Genomic DNA, 19,620 nt, shown 5'->3' with positions numbered 1-19,620 from the left:
CTCTGACGGGCTGCTAGGGCTGAAGGAAAGGTGCCAGCATGAAGAAAAAACTCATTTTACACGGCAACTTCTAGAGTAGAGCTACACACTCCTACAGAGAGCAGCTCTCGGGTGGAGGCCCCTGCTCCAGTTTGCTTTAGTGATGGCAAAGCCAGCCTGCTCTTGGGGCCGGACTTGTGGCCCCGCGTGGTGCAGGCTGTCACCGCGGGCAGCCAAGGGACGAACGATAGAATTGGCGTTCGCTTCTGCCCGGCTGCAGCCTGAAACTCCCGAGCTTTCACCGCTGCTTTCCCGCTGCATTCCTCCCGGGAGAGCCCGGTAATTGGACACGACCGGCTCGTAGCTGGCAGCAACACCCACCCGGGACTCCCGAGTTACGTGACTCGTGTCACCCAGCCCTACTGCCGAGCCCCGCTCCGTCTGACGGGGCACCTCCCGGGGCTCGCCGGGCTGGGGGCAGGCTCGGGGTTATCTCCCGGGGCTTGTGGCGGACTCCGGGGCATCTCCGCGGGCTGGGGGCGGGCTCGGGGTTATCTCCCGGGGCTGGGGGCAGACTCGGGGTTATCGCCCGAGGCTAGCGGGGCATCTCCGCGGGCTGTGGGCAGGCTCGGGGTTATCGCCCGGGGCTAGCGGGGCATCTCCGCGGGCTGTGGGCAGGCTCCGCCGTGGGCAGGCGGGGCGGGGCGGTGGGCGGGGCGCGGAGCGGGGCGGGGGCTGCGCGGCGGCGGCGGCGGCGGCGGCGGGGCCGGGCGGGGGCGGCCCCTCCCGGGCGCAGCGCGGAGGCGGGCGCGGGGCATGGTCCCGGCGCCGGGGCCGGTGGCGGCGGCGCGGAGCGGGCGCGGAGCGGTGGCATGCGGCGCGGAGACATGCGGCTGTGCCTGCGCTCTGCCCCGCCGACATGGACCGCCGCCGCCGCCTGCCGCCACCGCCGCCGCCGCTGCTGCTGCTCCTCCCGCTGCTGCTGCTGCTGCTGCTCCGCGCCGCGCTCGGCGCTGCCGGCCGTCTGAGCGCCCGCCCCGGCAACGAAGGTGAGCCGCGGCACGGCCGGGTGACCCGTTTCTTCCTCGTTCTTCCTTTCCGCTATTCCCCCATTTCTCTATTTATTTTTCCTCCTTTTTTAATGTTGGTTTTTTTTTTTCCCCCCGTTATTCCTCCCCCGCCCCGCTGCTTCCCGTTAAGGTGGTCCCGTGCGGCAGCGGCTCCTCGCCCCGGGAGCGCGGGGCTCGCCCTGGCACAGCGCGGCCGTGCGGGGGAGGGCGGGAGGGATGGATGGACGGATGGATGGATGGACGCACGGACAGATGGATGGATGGATGGATGGACGGATGGACGGATGGATGCGCGGGCAGCCGCCCTACCCTCCCCCGAGCAAAGTTGGCGCGGGCAGCGCAGCCTGTGCCCCCCCGGCCCCCGGCAGTGCTGGGCAGCCGCAGCCCCGGGGCGAGGCGGCACCGGCGGGGCGGGGATGGAGCAGCGGCCCGGGACCCGCAGCCCCGGCAGGTGCCCGGGGCGAGCCGCCTCTGCCCCAGCCCCTGGTGCCACCATCGCTCTCAGCCCGGAGATAACTCCGAGCCCTTTCTCATCTGCAGGGCTGGTGGTTGCGCTTGTCGTCCTGCCTTTCAAAACTTTTAATTAATCCGCAAAAGGAGCTTGTTCCCCTGTAAAACCTCCTCCTGGCTCCCTAGCGGGTTTATGTCAGATCGTGTTGTTTGTATCGGATTGGTGTCAATGCGTTAAAGTTGTGTTTGTGTGTGTATGTGACTGTTTGTAATTTTTCAGAAAAAAAAAAGAGTGAGTGGTTTATTTTCTTTTGCTGCGTTAATTCCTAAGATGACATTTGCTGAAAACCCATGCTAGGTTTCAGGGAAAAAAATAAATAGTGACAACCAGACACTGTGAAAGTGATGGGAATACTTGAAAAAAAAAAAACTAAAAGACTCCCGTCCTTTCCCTATTAAGGGATAAAAAAAAAAAAAAAAAGAAATAGAGCTTTTGCTTGCTTGCAGTGAAGGCACTCAGCATGACCAGGGTGTCCGGTGTAATTATCTTGCATGATAAATTCTAGAGGACAAAGGTTGTGAAGAACTTTTAGCACCCAACAACCATGTAAAACTTACACCTGCTTGAGTTGGAGGGTTGTGTAGAGAAGCTCTGAAACCTGTCAGAGCAATTATTTATTTCTCCCTTTACAAATAATGCTGATGTACTTACTGATATTCTGCATGCCTGTGCAATAAGGCAGTGAGATAACAACTTTACATGGTTTCTGGAAGGAAAAAGAAATATAGTAAAAAATAACTAAGGAAAGATGCAAACTTCACAAGTCCTGAGTAATCTTTAATCACTTGGTTTCATTGCTAGGAAATAATTACAGTACCATTATACAAGAGGAGCAGGATGTCATCTATTTGTATGTTTTATGCAAATTTGTTTTGTATGCAGGGCTTTATAGATTTTTTTTTTTAATGCACGTGCTTTCAACAGTCACTTTTAAATCTCCAGATAGAAGCTATTTTGTAAATATTGTCATCTCTCAAAAATCATTTTCAGGAATGAAAGCAAGAGTGTGAGTAGGGGTTACTCTTGTCTTATAACCATTCCTCTTAGGGAATGGTTGTGGTTCTGTCAGTCAGTGGAGCAGCTCTGCCTCCATGGCAGTGGAGACACATTCTGCAAACTGAGAGTGACTATGCCAGAAAGATATTGGAGCGTTCCAGTTTGCAAAAAAACCCCACTTTTTTGTGTCTTTGTTTCGAGGCACTGGCGCTGAGAATTGAGAGAGGAGGGAAAATATGGGTATCATACGGAATGCATGCTAAGTACTCTTGTCCAAGTCAGCTTTCAGCAAATGCTGCCTCCCTTCTCTCTTCTCAGCTTCAAGAGCTTGTACAATATGAGCAATGTTTGCAAAATTGGTAGTGAAAACAACAGTAAAAATGCAGTTACAGGAGAGTAACCTGCTTTTGAGTGGCTTTTTTTTTTTTTAAGTATATGTTTTACTATGCTTTTAAAAAACAGGAATGCTGCCCATTTTCTTTTAAAAAAAAGAGATTTTTTTAACTTTTAAGGGCTTTTTAGTTTTGTTTTTTTTTAAACCCCTATTTAGGAAAGCTCGGTAATCCTTTTATTTATTTACACTATATGCATTGATCCTGTGAGTTTAGAAATCTTAATTCTTATAATTTGCTGACCCACTAATTTGATGAACAAGTGTTAGCGTGCAGCTTTAAATCATGTCAGAAGATGATGTTTTTCTCTATTAAATAATCTTTTTCTAACCACTTCATTTACATTTCTGGTGTTGTTCCCATAAATTTCCTCCCAAAACTAGAGATAGATGTTTCTATATTTCTCTGGAGTATTTAGAAAAGTTTCTTTTTTTCACCACTGAGAATAAAAAAGGATATATTTTGGACAGCATTTGTTAATGTAGGCACGTAGATGAAAATGTCTGCCTTTTTCCTTACATTTTATATTAAAGTTTCTGTTGAAATTCTCCCCATAAATTTTTTAATAGTGGATGGAACTAATTTTTTGTGTGTTTGTGCAGTTTAGTCTAACTTCTAGGGGATGTAAATGTTGCAGTGGGCACGTAACAAGAGTGTGGGCAGAGAAATAGCTCCTGAATTTATTTCAGTTGAAATAATATATATTTTTTTAAGTCCATCTTCACTTAACATTTGTAATTAATATTAAAACTTATGATTGTTGGTGGTAATACTACAGGGGAAGTGAATGGGATGAAGGGAGAAAAGGATGAAAGAGGGGCTGAAGACAACCTGCTGTCTTACTGCACTTTGTGGTACTCAATGCTTCCTTTTTTTGTCTTTTTCTTGGAGAGCTTGAGATTTTCTTAATTTGCTTCATCCCAGAGAAATTTTATTGAGGCTTTTTTCTGGATAAAAAGTAAAACTTTCCCCCGAGTTTGTTTTCAAACTCTCTGCTGTGCTCGTGAGAAATTTTCCCTACACAATCTCAGGAGCCCAAGGAGGTTGTCTGAAGCTCAGATTTATCTGTGTTTGCTGCTAAAAGGTGTGTGCTCTTTTCTGCGGGGCAGGACGATGTCAGGAAGATTCAACATCCAACCTTTCCAGTTTGGAGTTTGCAAACTGAGCTCCGTAGGTGCGCAGAAACCACAGGTTCTCCTGTTCCACTCTGCTGGGTATTGTCTGCTTCCTGAGGATTGTGTTTCTTTTTTCTTAGAAGGATGCAATTCTCATTCTGAATAATTCCTGGGGTATCAAGAAATCGAGTGAGTTCTGTCCTTCTTTAATGTAATAATTTCTCCTCGGTCTCTTCTGTAACTATATTGCCTGCCTGAGGGTACCAGCCACCTTAATTTCACTGTTTTATAACCCACAACAGTTAACACTTGACCTAGGTCATTAACAGGATTATCAGCAAATTTGTTTAAGCTTTTACTGACAACCTGAATTGCTTCAATAATATTTTGACTGTGCAGACAGGAAACTTCTTGTAACCTCTCAATCTAGCATAAAATTAATTTCTTGTGAGCACAGCTACCAAAAGATCAATACGGGAAATCTGCTTACAGTACTTGGCTTCAAACAGTGCCTGTTTTGGGTTTACTGTAAGAAGGTTCCAATCAGCCTCTCTTTTCAGTCTGGATTTGGAGCTGCAGTTTCATCTTTTGAACATTGATTACCATCTCAGAACTTTGCAGAACCGCACAATTAAATGCATCATTTTTATCTGAGCGGGTCTCTGTTAACACTTAAAATTGCTGAAGACAATTTACTGTGCCTTTGTAGTAGTGACAGCTCTTGGTGTGGTTTTGAAAAATGTGCTGCTTGCCCAAGGAACAAAATCCTTGCCCAAGTCTTGCATGTGATTTTGGGAAAGGCTGACATACTGGGAACTTCTCAATAGAATCAGAAGGGGGAAATGCTTTTCCCAAATCTTACTTTGCTCTATGTCATGTATCATTAGGTCAGGGTAAGTCTTCATTCCTTGTGGCACTATTCCTGCTGCTGGCCCTGGCTGGGAGTTGAGTGTTTATCTGCAGAAGAAGTTAAAAGCAGGTTTAGAAGTCTGAACGTGGTGCCTTTTAAAATTTAGTTTCAGAAAGCTCAGAGTTGTGGGGGGTAGAGGACTGTTTTTCATACTGCTGTGTCTTGTTCAAAGCTTCTGTGCTTAATCCTAAACTGAATCATTAAACAAATAATAAACATGTTTTAAAATTCTCACCATGGTGTGATGGTTTTAAAGCTAGGAGAAGCTGGGTAAGTGCATAATTTTCTGACAACATTTTTGATAATAGACTGTAACGTGTGGAAGAACTTATTTTCTTTAATGTTTGTCACTGGGCTTTTTTCTTGACTTACTGCTATTTCAGCATAATGTATTAAAATGAAAAAATCTCTCCATTTGCTACAGCAAACTTAAAGCAGGTGTTTGAAACACAGAGATGTGCAAATTGGACACAGCAATTAATTCTTACTGCAGTTAATTTGGACACAACTTACTTGCTGCCCAGCAAAACACTCAGGGCACAGAAATGGGTCAGAACTCTTCTGTACCCTCAGCTTCAGCAAAAAGGCACCGCCAGATGGGCAAGCATGGAACAGATAATAGGCACACCAAGTTTAACAGTTGTTTACACAAAAGCTTTGCAAATCAGGAGTGTGTTCTAACTGAACTTAAATTTTTCATTCCCAGCTGGGAGGATGTACAAATTAGTTTTAATTTTTTTTTTTTTATTATTCTCTGCTGGAGTTAGGTAAATTGCTACTAATATACTTACTTTTTGATTCTGTTGGAGAACTTGGGAGTTTTCCTCCAGGAAAATGTCTATAATTGCTCTTGTTCTTGTAATCCCCACTTGATGAAAGTTTAGAAATACAGATGCAGGTGTTCATTTTCTCGTTTTCAGAGCTCTGGATTTTATCACCAGTGAGGGTCACTACAGAGCTGTTACCAAATACCACAGTCCTGTTTGTGGAGTTTTATACAGAGCCTGAGTTAGTGCCATAAGATACCTGTAACTCGTGTAGCTTTGTAGCTGCTCTTTGATTTTTCTGGGAAAGAAAATAAAAATAAATAAGTAACTGCTGCAATAATCATGCCTTTACTTATGGTGAAGTTCAAAGCTCTGCTCAGTGGAACTGGTATTGAAACCCAGAAGGTAATTTTGATACCCTAAGGTGCTAGACTGGATGTTTCCAGAGTTGTTAGATAAATCTGCAGAGGTGGGGCAGAGGGTTTTCCCTAACCCCCTGCCTTTCTAAAGCGTAATTCCAGCATCCAAAGAGTGCTTTTGCTGGAATGAAACATTTCCTTTCTTTTGCATTGTTAGATTTGATGAAGCATTGCTGAAAATACATTTTCAAGCGAGGAGGAGAAGACTTGCCGTAAGAAATGATAGAGTGAAATAGAAGACTTTTTAGTTTACAAAAGCATCTGGCTACTGTAAAATGATTGTTTTTCCTAAAAATTCACCACAGTGGAGTAACCATTATTTCTGTAAACACTTTAGAGCAGTAGCTTTTTTTAAAAAAAAAAAATATTTAAGCTTGTTCTAAACAAGAACAAAAACTTTTAAACAAAAATGGGTTAATTCAGAAGATTAGATATGAGCTCCCAGGAGTGTAATTTTGGAAATAGAGTGTGGTAGCAATTTGTGGGCTCAGGATTGTATTCCCCAGCAGAAATCTTGTGTCTTTTAGTTTCCTAGGCGCTTGCTAAAGCCAAGTGCAAGTTCTCATCTTGCAGCGTGAAACAGATGCAAGATTAAAATTCTGTCCCTTAAACTGCAAGTTCCTTTCAAATTTCTGCAGTGAATGAATGAACGAAATAAAGTTGTAGAAATAAAGATAATCCTGCCTGAAAGAAATCTTGGGATGGTGACAGAAAAGTTCCAGTCTGCAAGAGTGGTGGGGAACCAGCACGTACAGCCTTAAATTTGCAGAGATGTTATTAAATCAGACACATTGTAAGCAGAAATGTTTGTACCACTCTCCTTTTTCTTTCTTTTTTTTGTTCATTTAACTACCGTGTCCTGCTGTTTCAGGCAAAATATGGAGGAAAATCCCATTAATCTACTGGAAAAATATTGATGAAAGAAGAATAGCAGAGCAAACGAACAGTGGTTGAAACTTGCTAGCAATTAAGGGAACAATAGGTTGAATGTTAAGGTTCAGTCAGGGCAGTTTAGTGTAATATGGTGTGGGAATGGGGCTTTTTTTTTATTTCCAGCTGGTTTCTCATAATGTTTTTATATCTATATTTGGATAGAAAGATTTGTATGGCTTTTTTTATTAAACAATAATTAAACCTGCTAAAGCGTAGATGCCTCACATAAGAGGACAGCAATTAAAATCTGAAACTTGTAAATTGGTGCCTAGGAATGGAGGGATTTGTAGAAAATCTAGAGTGACAAGTTACTCTTTAAATAAATTACAATAAATCACAAAAATATATTTTGGTCCGTGGTGGGCTTTCCTGTAAACTTTGTGCAGTAGCAAATAATAACAAGTGACATGGGATTGCTTAATTTAGTTGCTGAGAAGTTAGAAGGCAGCTAGAGGGGGTTTGGTCTTGATTTTTTTTTTTTTTTTGAGAGGCAATGCTTTTTGAGAGATCCATTTTAGGGGGGGAGAAAGGGATTAAAGGAAGAGAAAAAGTAGGCAGAGATGAAGAAAATCTGATCTGAATATGAAAAAAAATCCAAACTTCCTCTGATTACTGACAAAGTTAGGTACCCAGAATTCAGCCCTGACAGGGATCCAAAGAGTGAGCAAAGCACAAATTAAGAAATTCCTTGCCTCCCTGAAAGTCTGAGCTCTGTTTACATTAGTAAGCTTCGTGACTCTGATTTACCAGTGGTGAATTTCAACAGAGGCTGCAGTTAAAAAAGGGTAGAGGCATTTTCACCATTCTATTTCATCTTGCTCTGACAGTGCTTTCTTGAAAAAAGAAAAAAAAAAGAAAGAAAGAAAAGCAAGGCAAGTTATGTTTGCCCAGCCTTAATGTTCATGGAAAAAAGTGACTTGAGGCTTTTATCCTGAGACAGGTTCTGAGATGGTGAGGGCCTTACCCTACAAAAAACTTTTCTCCCATGATTTACCCCAGAGAACAAATGTCCTGGCAATGCCTGAGTGCTCAGTGTTCCTGGAGTACGTGGTTCCAGCTGTTGGGAATGTTCTGTGCTCACCCAAACTCTCCAAAGAAAACCCAGCTGTAGGGAAAACTCATCAGGTTCTTTATTCTCATCCCACCTGCTCACCCTTCTTCTCATGCCTGTGGCCTTTTTTTTGTCCCTTCCCTTCCAGAAATCAACATTCAGCCAGAAAGAGTAGAAGGCAAAGATAATTTCTTTTTTCTGATTTTGAGGGTTATGTGCCTAGTCCTCGTTTTACTAAAAGCTGTTTACCAGAGGGGGGATGCTTTGACCCTTCTTTTGCCCAGAAGAAAAGGCAAAAGAGAAGAATTAAATGTTTAATGGCATTGCTTTTCCTGAAAGATGGGCTAGAGCTAGACATAGGGAGTTCAAGAAATTAAAAAGAAGTTTTTCATGCAAACCAAGGACAGAAACACTGGAGAAGAAGCATGAGGAACATGCTTAGTTTATGGAATAGGATGGAAACTTGAGCCCTTTGTGGCAAGGTGGTGGAAGCAAAAGAATAAGCAGAAGACAGGGGTCTGAAAGTGTCTTGTGGGTAGATGGGAATAGAGCAGTCATTTACCTTTGTTTTAAATATTTGTGTTTCTCACATATGGAAATAGTGAAAAAATATGTTAGTGGGGTTTTGGTTGCAAAGGCAGCAAATGAAGTCGGGGCAATTCCATTTTTCATATGGATAGCTCAGCACACATGTTCTGCATTAATTACCTCCATAAATTCTGTTAACCTGGCAAACAATGAAAATATCATGTTGGTGACATCACTGTATTAGAAAATAAAAATGGGTTCAGCATCTTGATTTTCTCAGCATGACATTTGAGGAGATTTCTTATGCTATTGGCATTTTACTCCTGCAATTTGCACCGTGGTGTTGAGTCATTTGCTCTGTGGGTTTATTTTATCTGTGGGGCAGCCGTGTAAGGGCCCAAGCATTCCATGCCAGCTGGGGATCTTTATTCGTGGAGGTAGAGAAGAAAAGTTTGACAAAATTATCAGGGCACACTTGAGTATGTGGCTTTCCAAATGTAGTGATTCAGGATTCTCAGAATTGTTTTACAGTTCTTGACTTCTGTGCTTTAAACTTAGAAAAACAAAACTCAACGAAGCCCAACCCATCTTTATTTATTTTTGTTTTTCTGTGCCCCATCCGAGGAGTTCCTTAAAAGCCAAGTTTTTTTCTGAGTTGTGGCATACTGCCAGTTGATTCACTAGGGGGATATCACAGCCTTTTTAACAAATGAATAGCCATTTCCTGGATTTATGCTCTGGTCCCTGTCTCAAAAATTTTGGTTCTCTAAAGGGGTATTGATAATTTGCTGTGGATTTTATTGATTTCAGGACCTTGAACATGTTTGAGCTGCAGTAAAATTTATGGGAACCTTGGAACTTTTAGTTGTGGGTGTTGTGTGTGCCCAAGAGTGTTTTCTGTGACACTTTCTGGTGTCTAGAATTCTAGAAACTGAGCGTGTCATAGTGGGTTTGGACTTCTCAGCTTACCTTAAGTGAACTTGGACACTGACTCAACATTTATTTTCCCCTTTAAGCTGCTAAAAGTCTTCCCAAGGGGCATCTTTGTCATGCTCCAAATCTACCAGACCTTTGGAGAGCTCAATTCTGTAAAACCAGTGAATACTGGAAATTACTTTTTGTTTCCAAGGGAATGTAGAAGTAAAAAGAGTTAGATGTGTGGTGTGGTTAAAGCTTTCTGAGAAGTGCTTTAAAACTTACTGAGATGATTTGAGTAATGTTTGCTCTTGAGTTTTGGCTAGACATAACATGTGGTGCCATTTTATGTGCCTCAGGGTTTGGGCACCCAGTGGGACTGACAAATATGACACATCCTACAAGAGAGCCACTTCTATTCTGGGCTGATAAAAGGCAGGGATTGGCAGGGTTTAGGTAACTCAATCTCATCCATAGTTTCTGGATTTTTTTTTTTCCCTCTGAGAGGGGGATAATAACTTGGGTTTTAAAGGGAATTTAAGCTCCCTTTCAACACAGTAGCCCCCATTTTGCATTTGCATATTTAACATGGTGCCTCAGTGGTATCAGATTTAATGCCAGAGTGGTGGAATGGAATGAGATCTGTAGGATTTGTATCTGAATGGGAGTTCAGCTAAACTCTAATTCAGGTATCCTGAAGCTTTCTGCCTCATGCTTTTTGTAGGAGGCGCTGGAACAGGACCAATTGGAGCTGTTTAAAAAAAAATGCAGAGAAGCCAAAGTGACAGTAATTTGGAACCCATTAGGTTAATCCATTTTTAATTTTTATATCCTTGTCTTAATGAAAAGAACTGGCACATATCAACTTACAGGAAATAGCCTAATAAAACTGAAACCTTATTAGGCCCCTTTGATAAACAGTGCATTCCAGCCCACCACCAGTCATATGTTTTTGCATACTTGGAAATTGAGCTTTGTGCCACTTTAACAATATCAAGAGAACGCTCATGTTTCAAAGTAATAAAAAAGAAATAAAAATCTGTTTTGCCTGTGTTCATCACTGGGAATGGGTGGATGGCTGTCCCTTTTCCACAGGCAGGCTCCATACTTAGCAAATGAGAAAGACTACTGGAGAGCTTCCACTTAGCATGGAGACAGGTGATGTTTTTTATTTGTAGGCATTCCTGCATTGCTGATTGTTGTTCTACATTCCCTCCTTCATGGCAGCCTTTTGAGAGAAACCTGCAGAGAGGGGTTGCTGCTTTGGCTGCTGCTTCTTCTTTTTCGGCTGTAGGAAAAGCTGAGGTATCTAAATCTGGCCTCAGACGCTCTTAGGGAATGTGTTTGATAAGAAAAGTAAAATCTGGGAGGAGGAAAATTAAATTCTTCCTATTCAAAAACTGCGGGAAGCTGCCATGAAATTAGAATTTGCCAAATCGTCCGAATTGATGGTGGAAGCTTTTATCTTCTGCAGAAGCAATAATATCCAGGGTCATTTGACATAATTTGCTAGTTTTTTGTCTTTTCATCTGGTATTTGTGACAAAATCTCGTAATTTTGGAAAGTTTTTACTGAACACTTAAGTGAAAATAGTGGAAGCTTGGTCTTTCCAGTATTTTCTGAATATTCCTATGTTCAGTATTGCAGCAACTGTTTTTTAATTCATTTTGGTTTTTGTTTGCTTGTTCATCCCTTGCCCCCACCCTGTTGGAGTCCTTCAGTCAGCAGTTTGACCACAGATTGAACATGACAGTTGCCAAATTTGGAATGTTCTGCACAAAATCACATTTGTGTTGTGCAGTGTCACAGCTCAGGCAAGGAGGGTTGGAAGTGCAGACCTCACAGGGCTGTGCCTCTCTCAGGACTGCAGCCTGGCTTTGGGCTCAGCAGAAATCTCAGCTTTAGGAAAGAGTTTTTTAGTAAATGGGCCAAACTGTTGGCATGTGGGTTGGGTAAGTGCTGCAGAGTTCTACTTGCTGTTTTTATTTTATTTTCTTCTGAGCAGTGCTAACATCTTCACTAAAATATTTGAGGGGAAATGCAGGACCATAAAATCACAGGAGGCTTGGCTTTTATTATTAAGCAAGCAGCAAATCAGACTACTTAAAACCAGGCTTCACTGCTGGACACCCTTTTTTATTTGTTGTCCCTTCCCAAAGGTTTCTTGCTGCCTTAGCTGGTTTCAGCATGGTTTTGGCAACATCAGCATGATAGCTGATCCTAGCTGGAAATTAAAATTGTATCAAGGTGCAACTTTGGCCTGAGTTCTTTCTGCCTGCCTGTCTATAAATGTTGATTGGTGGCCCCAGAATAATCCAAGACACAGAGGTGATGTGCTGCCACTGCTGGGGCAGTGGAGAGTTGGGAAGGGTCAGATCTGTGTTCATGGGTGGATGAAAATACAAGTGCAAGCCCTCTTTGCTGGGAAGTGCTCACCATTCCAAAAATGTTCATCAGGCTTTGTGCTGACTCCGCTCTGTCCCACCCCAAAACCAAGTTCTGGCTGACTTTCTGCCACAGAGTATTTTCTTTGCTGCTTGGGATTGTATGGCACATTTCAATTTGACATTCACCATTTTTAGGGTGGTTTTCTTTTTGGTTGCATAGCAAATTAATTTTTCCTATTTGTTGTCATTTTTTATATAACTAGCCAGGGTATTTATAAACTCAAAATTTGTTGCCAAACAAGAGAAGACAACATAGTGGTGTGAGGTTTTTTAATGCATTTTTTAAATATTAATGGAAAATGGTAATTAGCTGAAGAAAAAATATTTAAGTATCTCTTGACATTGGCAAAGTATCTCTTGATATTGGTTATTGACATTGGGTATTCTTCTATGCAAAGAAGAAAATTTGGAAATGCTTTCCACTGGTGAAGTTTGTAGGTGGTTCTCTAAATATTGCAAGTTGCAAGATAGTGTCCCCTAGAAGGCTTTCCTCATTTCTTCAGCAGTGGGGGGAATCTGAGTGATTCTACCTGGCATGAGATTTGTTTGTTTATTTTCATTCTTGTGGGAGGTATTTCTACTGTATTCAGTTCATTGTGGCAGTTATTACCCCATGTGTTTCTGGAAATGCTGCAGCTTTCAAACTGTGTTCAGGAATCAGTTTAGTTTTAGGGTTCTTTTCTTTCCCTGACATCCCTCCTGATGAAACATGCTGTTAGTGAGCCCTGGACCATCACTCCCAAATCTGGAAGCAGTTTCTGGTAGCATGAGTGTCATATTCCACCCAAGCCTCCATTCATCTGCTGCTGATGCTGTGAGAGGGAGAGTGAGGGAGCTTTGTGTTTCACATCCACATCCCTACTCAGTTCTGGAGAGAGATTCAATTTTCCCACTGGAAATCCACATGGAAGGAGCTGATAATGCTTTCTCCTGTGGCTGTGCATGGGGAAGGCCAAGAGAATCAGGCAGGAAATAGTCTCTCAAAAGAGAAATGTTTTTGATTGGCATTTTAGGGGTGGGCTGCACTGGCAGAAATACTGCATTGTAGTGTGGAAAGCAGGGCTGTTGCACAGGAGGACCAAATCCCTGATTTTCAGAGTCAGAAGTCATGGCTGCTCTTCATAATACCAGTAAATTCTCCCTTAGAATTACTACTAGCTTTAAATCAAGGTAATTATATGATGGGAACCAATGCAGGACACTGAGCCAGTTAGACAGCACTTTATTTATTTACCTAAAGTTGCTTTATGAGAGCTCCTCTATGTCTCCTCAGCACAACCAGGAATCTTTTCCAAGGCATTCTGTTGGAAAGAATTGTCACTAGCAAAGAAACTGTTCAGCTTTTTTTTAAGAGTTACCCCTGGTAACTGGCTGGTCAACCTCAGGGATTTTTGTAGGAACCAGCTGAGTGATGGTCACACAGTTTTGCAGAAGGAGTTGGTACAAGGAGAGCAAATGAATTGTGAGAGAAACTCATAAACTTCTTTCATCTAGTAAATACGTGGCTGTAGGCATTTGTAGGATATTTAAGTATTGGTTTTCATTTAACTTTAATGCTATGTGGGAAAACAAATGAGGTTCACACTGAAAAATGCCTGACAGTGAGGATCTGACTGAATACATCTTCATGAAAAACTTCATTAATTGGTTCACAAAATGGACCTGACCAAGTGTTGTATGTTGTTACACTAAAGGATCTATCAGGATTAAAAGAAGTTGTAATGAGTTAATGTAGGAATCAAGTGCTTGCATGAAGTTTTTCCATTTTTACTTTTTACCTAGCCATCCAAGTCCATGAAGAAAAATAAATTAGACAATGAATTTCTAACCCATTCTTGATGTATTTCTTATATCTTAGTGTAGGGAAATGCCATTTTCTTCTCCCGTTTCCAGATTAATATGGAGTTTTAGGACATAGAATGACAAAATGTACCATTGCTTCTTCCAGTCATTTTTGTCTAGAGACCAGGACTGCATCTTCTAAATTCTGCATTATTGTTTCCTCTCTATCGAGATGTGCAACTCTCTTGAAGTCACAGGGAAAATGAGTGTCCTAGAAGTCTTTATCAGGAAGAAGGTGGTTTTTTTCCAAGTTACTACTTGAAAGGAAGCATGTTTTTTGCATTTTAGATGCTACTAAAGACCAGCGCAACACACATCTGAACCAGAAGCCTCCTGTAGCCAGTGTGAAAACCTCCCTTGAAAGGACTTCTGAAATGTAGTGAAACAGGTTTGAGCATGGAAAAGTAGAGGTTCCAGCCTGAAGGAGATGAGGAAAGTGGAATGAGGGAGAGAACTGAACAATTATTCTTACCTTCATAGCTTTGATCTGGATGATGTCAAGTTGTCCCATGGCTGAGGCACCTGCCTATTGTGGGGGACACTGAACATTTAATTGCCACCCATGGCCTGTTGAGATGCCTGTGAGGGCAAGCTGGACCTGCAGGGCAGATCTAGAGAGGGGGAACTTCCACCAAGCTGGGGGTCCATTGCCTGGTTGTGTTTTGCAGATGGAACTGAGTTTGGACTGAATTAATCAACTTCAGAGTGGCTGCAATCATGTTTCCAAGGAGCTTGTCCTGAAAGAATAAATAATATGTAATTAATATAATAATATATTAATATATATTATTTATTATATATAAAATATATCACTTAAGTTTGCTCCTGGGTGATTTGCCTCAGCCACTTCTTGCCAAGTGATTTTCCTCAGGAGTCACACTTCCTTCAGCATTGTGCACTGCAGATGCATAGCAAACAGATCTGTCTCATCCCGGGAGATCCAGAATCTGTGGGAATTTCTGCTAACAAAAAATGAGAAGTGCACTTTTCCTTTTGAATTTTTATTGCTGTTTCCTTTTTATGGATGCAAACCTTGCTGCAGAGTAGCCTGCCTAGGGCCCTGTGCACTCAATAAAGGACTGACTGATTTTTCTTTGTCTACGTGATCGAGGACTTGGATCAGAGTTAAGAAATATGTGGCATTGGATTATGTTTTTCCCGTAAGATTAGTAAAGATATTTTGTTTATTGATGTAGATAAAACAGTGCAATTGTTTTCTTTTAAAGGGGAGTATAACTGCAAGGGAAAACATTTTTCTCACATAGATGGCATAGCAGCTCAGTCCTGGCAGTATAGCAGTGCACATATATCCATACAAAACACAAATATGTGTGCAAAAAATGTAGAAAATATGTTTATTTATGGTTCTTTATAGCACAGTCTTATTTCTAATACTGTGCACCTGCATCTCCTTCTGCACATCCTAATTAACAGTAAAAATAATGCCTTCAGAGCTCTTTTTTTTTAAAGTGGTGTCCAAAATTAAACAGCAGTTAAAAGGAGAATGATGAAATAATACAAATAGCTTAACTCAGCTGATTCATAGGCATTGTTCCTCATTTTTAGTTTCCTGTTCTTCTGTTTACTTGGAACACCTATGCTCAGGCCATCTGGTTCTGGCAACAGCAACAACCCTTCAGGTTAACAAATAGAAGATGAAGTTGCTACAGTGGCTACCTCTAATAAATCTGTCATTGTCAGGTGTTAAAATGTCCTAGCATATGCTGAGATTTATTGCATTTCTCATTATCAATATATACTGAAGGGGGAAAAAATATAAAGGGGGTGTAGGGGGTGGTGAACACACCCAACAAAAGTAAGCTCAGATTGCAGATAATAAATATTACGGTGTTGCTATGAAGTATTAATACTTCATTAGTTGGTATTTATATAGTGGCTATTTTCTTTTATACAGTATTTTGTATAAATTCACCTGTTCTGCTTTATGTTGATAAAGAAGTGGCTTAGGAAAACGTGTGATCAAGCACTTGGAGGTCGTTTGGCCAAGATGAGGAAAACAATTTGTTTTTGTGCTTGTAGGAAACAAATGCCAAAAGAAGAATATCCGTTAATTTTGATGTACTTATTTTTTTTAAATACTTGCAGTGTTTAAAATAAGGTATAAATGCACGGAGATTTGATTGACTGGAAAATGCTTGTCAAACTGTTTACAAATAAAATCTTCCTTTTCACACTGAAAATTATTGCATGACTCAAAAAAAAAAAAAAGCCAACCAGCGAGATAAGCAATCAATTGATGGCCCTCTTTAAAAGCAGGTTTGTGTGAACTCGTAACATTGTAAATAATTACTTTTGTATCTAATGTGTTACACATGACATTTAGGAAACACTACTGCAAGACAATTTGAGAACAAATTAGATCAGAAGCAAGAAGGAACTGCAGGAAGGACTTTAATCAGCTTTCATTATTTATTCCTGTATTCTGAGAAGATTATAGATGCCAAATGGATGCCTTTAATCAAATAATGATTTAAATATTCAGATCTCACCATTTCAGTTAGATGCAGTGACCCAAATTTCAAGCATCCGAGGGGAAAACGCTGTGGTTTGTGCAGCTGATAGAAGAGTTCTGTTCCCACCCCCTGCTGCAATTAATTTAGCCATGATCCCTTGTTTGTTTTTTGTCACTTTTCTGGTTTTCAGAAGTTGTCCTGTCTGCTGCTCATAGTGTTTTAAGCTAAAGGAGATGATCCTTTTCATTTATCTGTCTTTTTCTTCTATGCAGCTTCACCGCCAGGCCACCTGAACAAATCATCTGCTCACAGGGTCCTCAAATAAACACAGCTCCAGGTGTGGGTAACTGAGGTTAGCTGGGCAGAGGCAAAGGAAACTCACTCCTCTTCCTTGTGACTTCTTTTGTAGTTAATCTGCTGGATTCAAAGACAATTCAAGGGGAGCTGGGCTGGATCTCCTACCCGTCACATGGGGTGAGTTCACTGGAGTGTGAAATGGGAAAGTGCTGCTGCAGACCAATGTGCCATTTAACCATTGTTTCCTCTTCAGAGGACACCATGCAGTAAGTCTGGGTCTTTGGAGATGCAGAAATAATCTGCTCTGAATTTGCAAAATATGGATTACACAGGTGTGGGGCCTGCTCTTCAGAGCACCCATCCCACTGCAGGTAAACCCCTGGAATGACTTGTTCCTTGGGGAGAAACATAAAACCAAGAGGTGCGCTGAACAACAGCAGCAAAAAGTTCTCTTTGGGTACTGCTCCTTCTCTGTCATAAAGTGTATTTCTAAACGAGATCATGGCTGTGCTTCATGGTGTTACTTGCTAATTTGCTCAGATGGAAGTGGTGGGAGGTGAAAGCTGTGTGGACATAAGTGGCTGATGTAAGTACTTATTGTAACTTTTGTGTTGAATTGTTGCTAAACTGTTGAAGTTATGAGTTGAAGTATTACTACAGAAATGTCTACATAATGTTCTGGAGGTGGTTGGTGGTTGTTTTGTTTACCTTGTATCCAGATCTTATGAAACTAGGTATTCTATTAGAAGATTTAGAACTGCGCTCTTAAAGCGCCTGTGCTTTCCAATTTGCTAACTCCATCATTTCTACATAGTTTTTGCCAGCAAGACTCTTTTAAGAAATTTCTTGAATAGCATCATCTTGATGACTAAATGGTGCATATCTGTCTGGTAATGCTGGTGTGTGTTCAGTTCCCACCTCCATGTCTCTGTGGAATGTGTGTTTGTGTGTAGGAACATCCCACCTCTCTCTTTCTGTGTTACATTGTGCAGATATGCAGGATCACTCTAGCATTTCTGCATTCTGTTTCCCCCAAACACAAAAAAAATCCTGCTTGGCAGTTGAACCCCCATGTCCAGAACCCCCATACCCTTGCTCTCAGAGAAGGCTGAGCCATCAAGTTTTTGCTGAAAGGAAGCACCTGTGAGACTTTCTTTTGCTGTTCTTTCTTTTTTTTTTTTTTTTTTTTTTTTTTCTTTTAAGCTTTGGGCAAGCTGTTAATTCACCTTTATCACTTTTACAGAATCAGTGTTAACAGTGCCTTTGCATCTCTGCCTCATGGGATTCCTTTGGTAACATTTAAGTTGTGCCTTCTTGATATTAGGAATTATGCAGGTGTTTAGCAGTATTTAATGATGAAGGTTTGGTTCATTTTTTGAGTTTATGCATGGATCTCTCTCTGGATAAAATTGTTCCATTCTCATGGGAAAGAAGTGGGAAGAGGGTTCAGGTTTCCTCCTAGTGGCTTTTTCTGCTGACTTTTCCCAACAAGAAACATCTCTAAACAGGATGTCCAAGAGGGAACTCTCCAGCAATTTCTTGTTCATCAGTGTGGTTTATTTTTTTTTCCACTTGCATTTTTTTTTTTATGAAGCCTTTCTCTCCCAGCTCCCACTGCTCCTCTGCTTTGCTCTCCTGCTCTGCTCAGCTCCTTGCAGCTGTGCAGATCTGCTGCTCTGCTCCCTGCAGCTGTGTCTCTCCTGCCTTGGATGCCTGAAACAGTTGGTAGGGAATGATGCAGGGTATCATGGGGGCTATAAGGAAAACAGATGTGCTGCATTACCCCACCAAAAAGGGCCCCTGGATCTGTCAAGGTCAATTTTATTGGCTTTTGCAAGTTTTTGTCAGGTAAATCCAGCCCAAGTTGTTGTTTGCATGTGTTTGTACATGCTGTTCCTATTTACTGCCATATCCTCGGATATTGAAGCCAAAGTAAATAATGGAATTTCACTGATGTTCTTGCAAGTTAATGAAATTCCTCGTTAAAAATCGCGTGGCAGTAAATTAATGTAGATCATATGCTGTGACTGTTTTTGGAAGAGAAATGAGCCTCTAGACTGCAGTCTTCAAAATACCTTGAAATTTTAAGCTTACATATTGAAATAGAAATGTAAAGTGTAGAAATAACAATGTTTATCCTATCCCAATTGGTGTTTTGCTGTAAAATGGTGACAACTTGAGCATCGTGTGAGAGGCGCCTTCCTCTTACAGCCCTTTATTTATAGTCAATTAATTAAACCTGGTAAATATGGCTGTGTCTGTCTCTGAGCTAAAATATGAACTTAAACTTCAGTGGAAAAACATTATAATAAAGATGTCACATCATATTGAAAGATTGCTAATAGCAGAGCAGTGATTTAGAAGGTAAAGCTGATAGAGCTGCACTGGAGGCTGTGACTCACAAATGAGAATATTGGTGTTGTGCCAGTTCCTCTCGAGCATGCAGCAGTGTTCACATAAATGTCAGGACACCAAAGCTGGTGACTTACAGAGTTTTTAAAAATAATTTAACTGAAGTGCTTAACAAACCTCTTACTAGGTTAATAATTTTATCCTGTTGATACATGATATTGATTGATTTCTGGCAAAATGACTCAAATTGATTGGTTCTTCTTTATTTCTACAAATTCTCTCGACTTGGGCATATGTAATAATAGCTTCCCATAAATTCCTGAATATTCATGTTAAGGTTTGTAGCTCATTGGCATTCAGGGGTTTGTGTGTCCCACACGAGCACACTGGAATGGCAGTAGTTTAGACTCTGGGGAGTAATATCACCCTGGAAGAATGTGATCTCTTCTTGAACCATCCCACACAGCCACAGCCTTGGCTCCAGGAACACTGATCTGGTCAAGCTCATTAAAACCCTGTCGGCACAAAGCGCTGGCCCCTCCAGATAGTGAGGCACAAGAACTAAAAAATATAATAGCAGGTTTTGCTGATGCTTGAGCATGATTGGCAGCAGCCACAAGGC

At 41.5% G+C, this 19,620-nt stretch overlaps 1 protein-coding gene across 1 annotated transcript in view; it reads left to right on the top strand.

Moving 5' to 3' along the window:
- Positions 1-819: 819 nt before the first annotated feature.
- The window catches only part of EPHA3 (EPH receptor A3), a gene marked incomplete at its 3' end in the record, with an annotated part of 172,497 nt that continues 153,696 nt past the window's right edge, over positions 820-19,620 (top strand). Inside the window, exons 1-2 of the mRNA XM_084227195.1 lie at positions 820-1,028; positions 16,759-16,823. Coding sequence (XP_084083321.1) covers positions 899-1,028; positions 16,759-16,823 — 195 coding nt within the window. The 5' untranslated portion in view covers positions 820-898. The remainder of the gene's footprint in view (positions 1,029-16,758; positions 16,824-19,620) is intronic.

Source organism: Fringilla coelebs (assembly GCF_963513975.1).
Source record: "Fringilla coelebs genome assembly, chromosome: 2".
In the NCBI taxonomy this organism is placed as follows: domain Eukaryota; kingdom Metazoa; phylum Chordata; class Aves; order Passeriformes; family Fringillidae; genus Fringilla; species Fringilla coelebs.
This window is presented reverse-complemented; position numbering and strand designations above follow the sequence as displayed.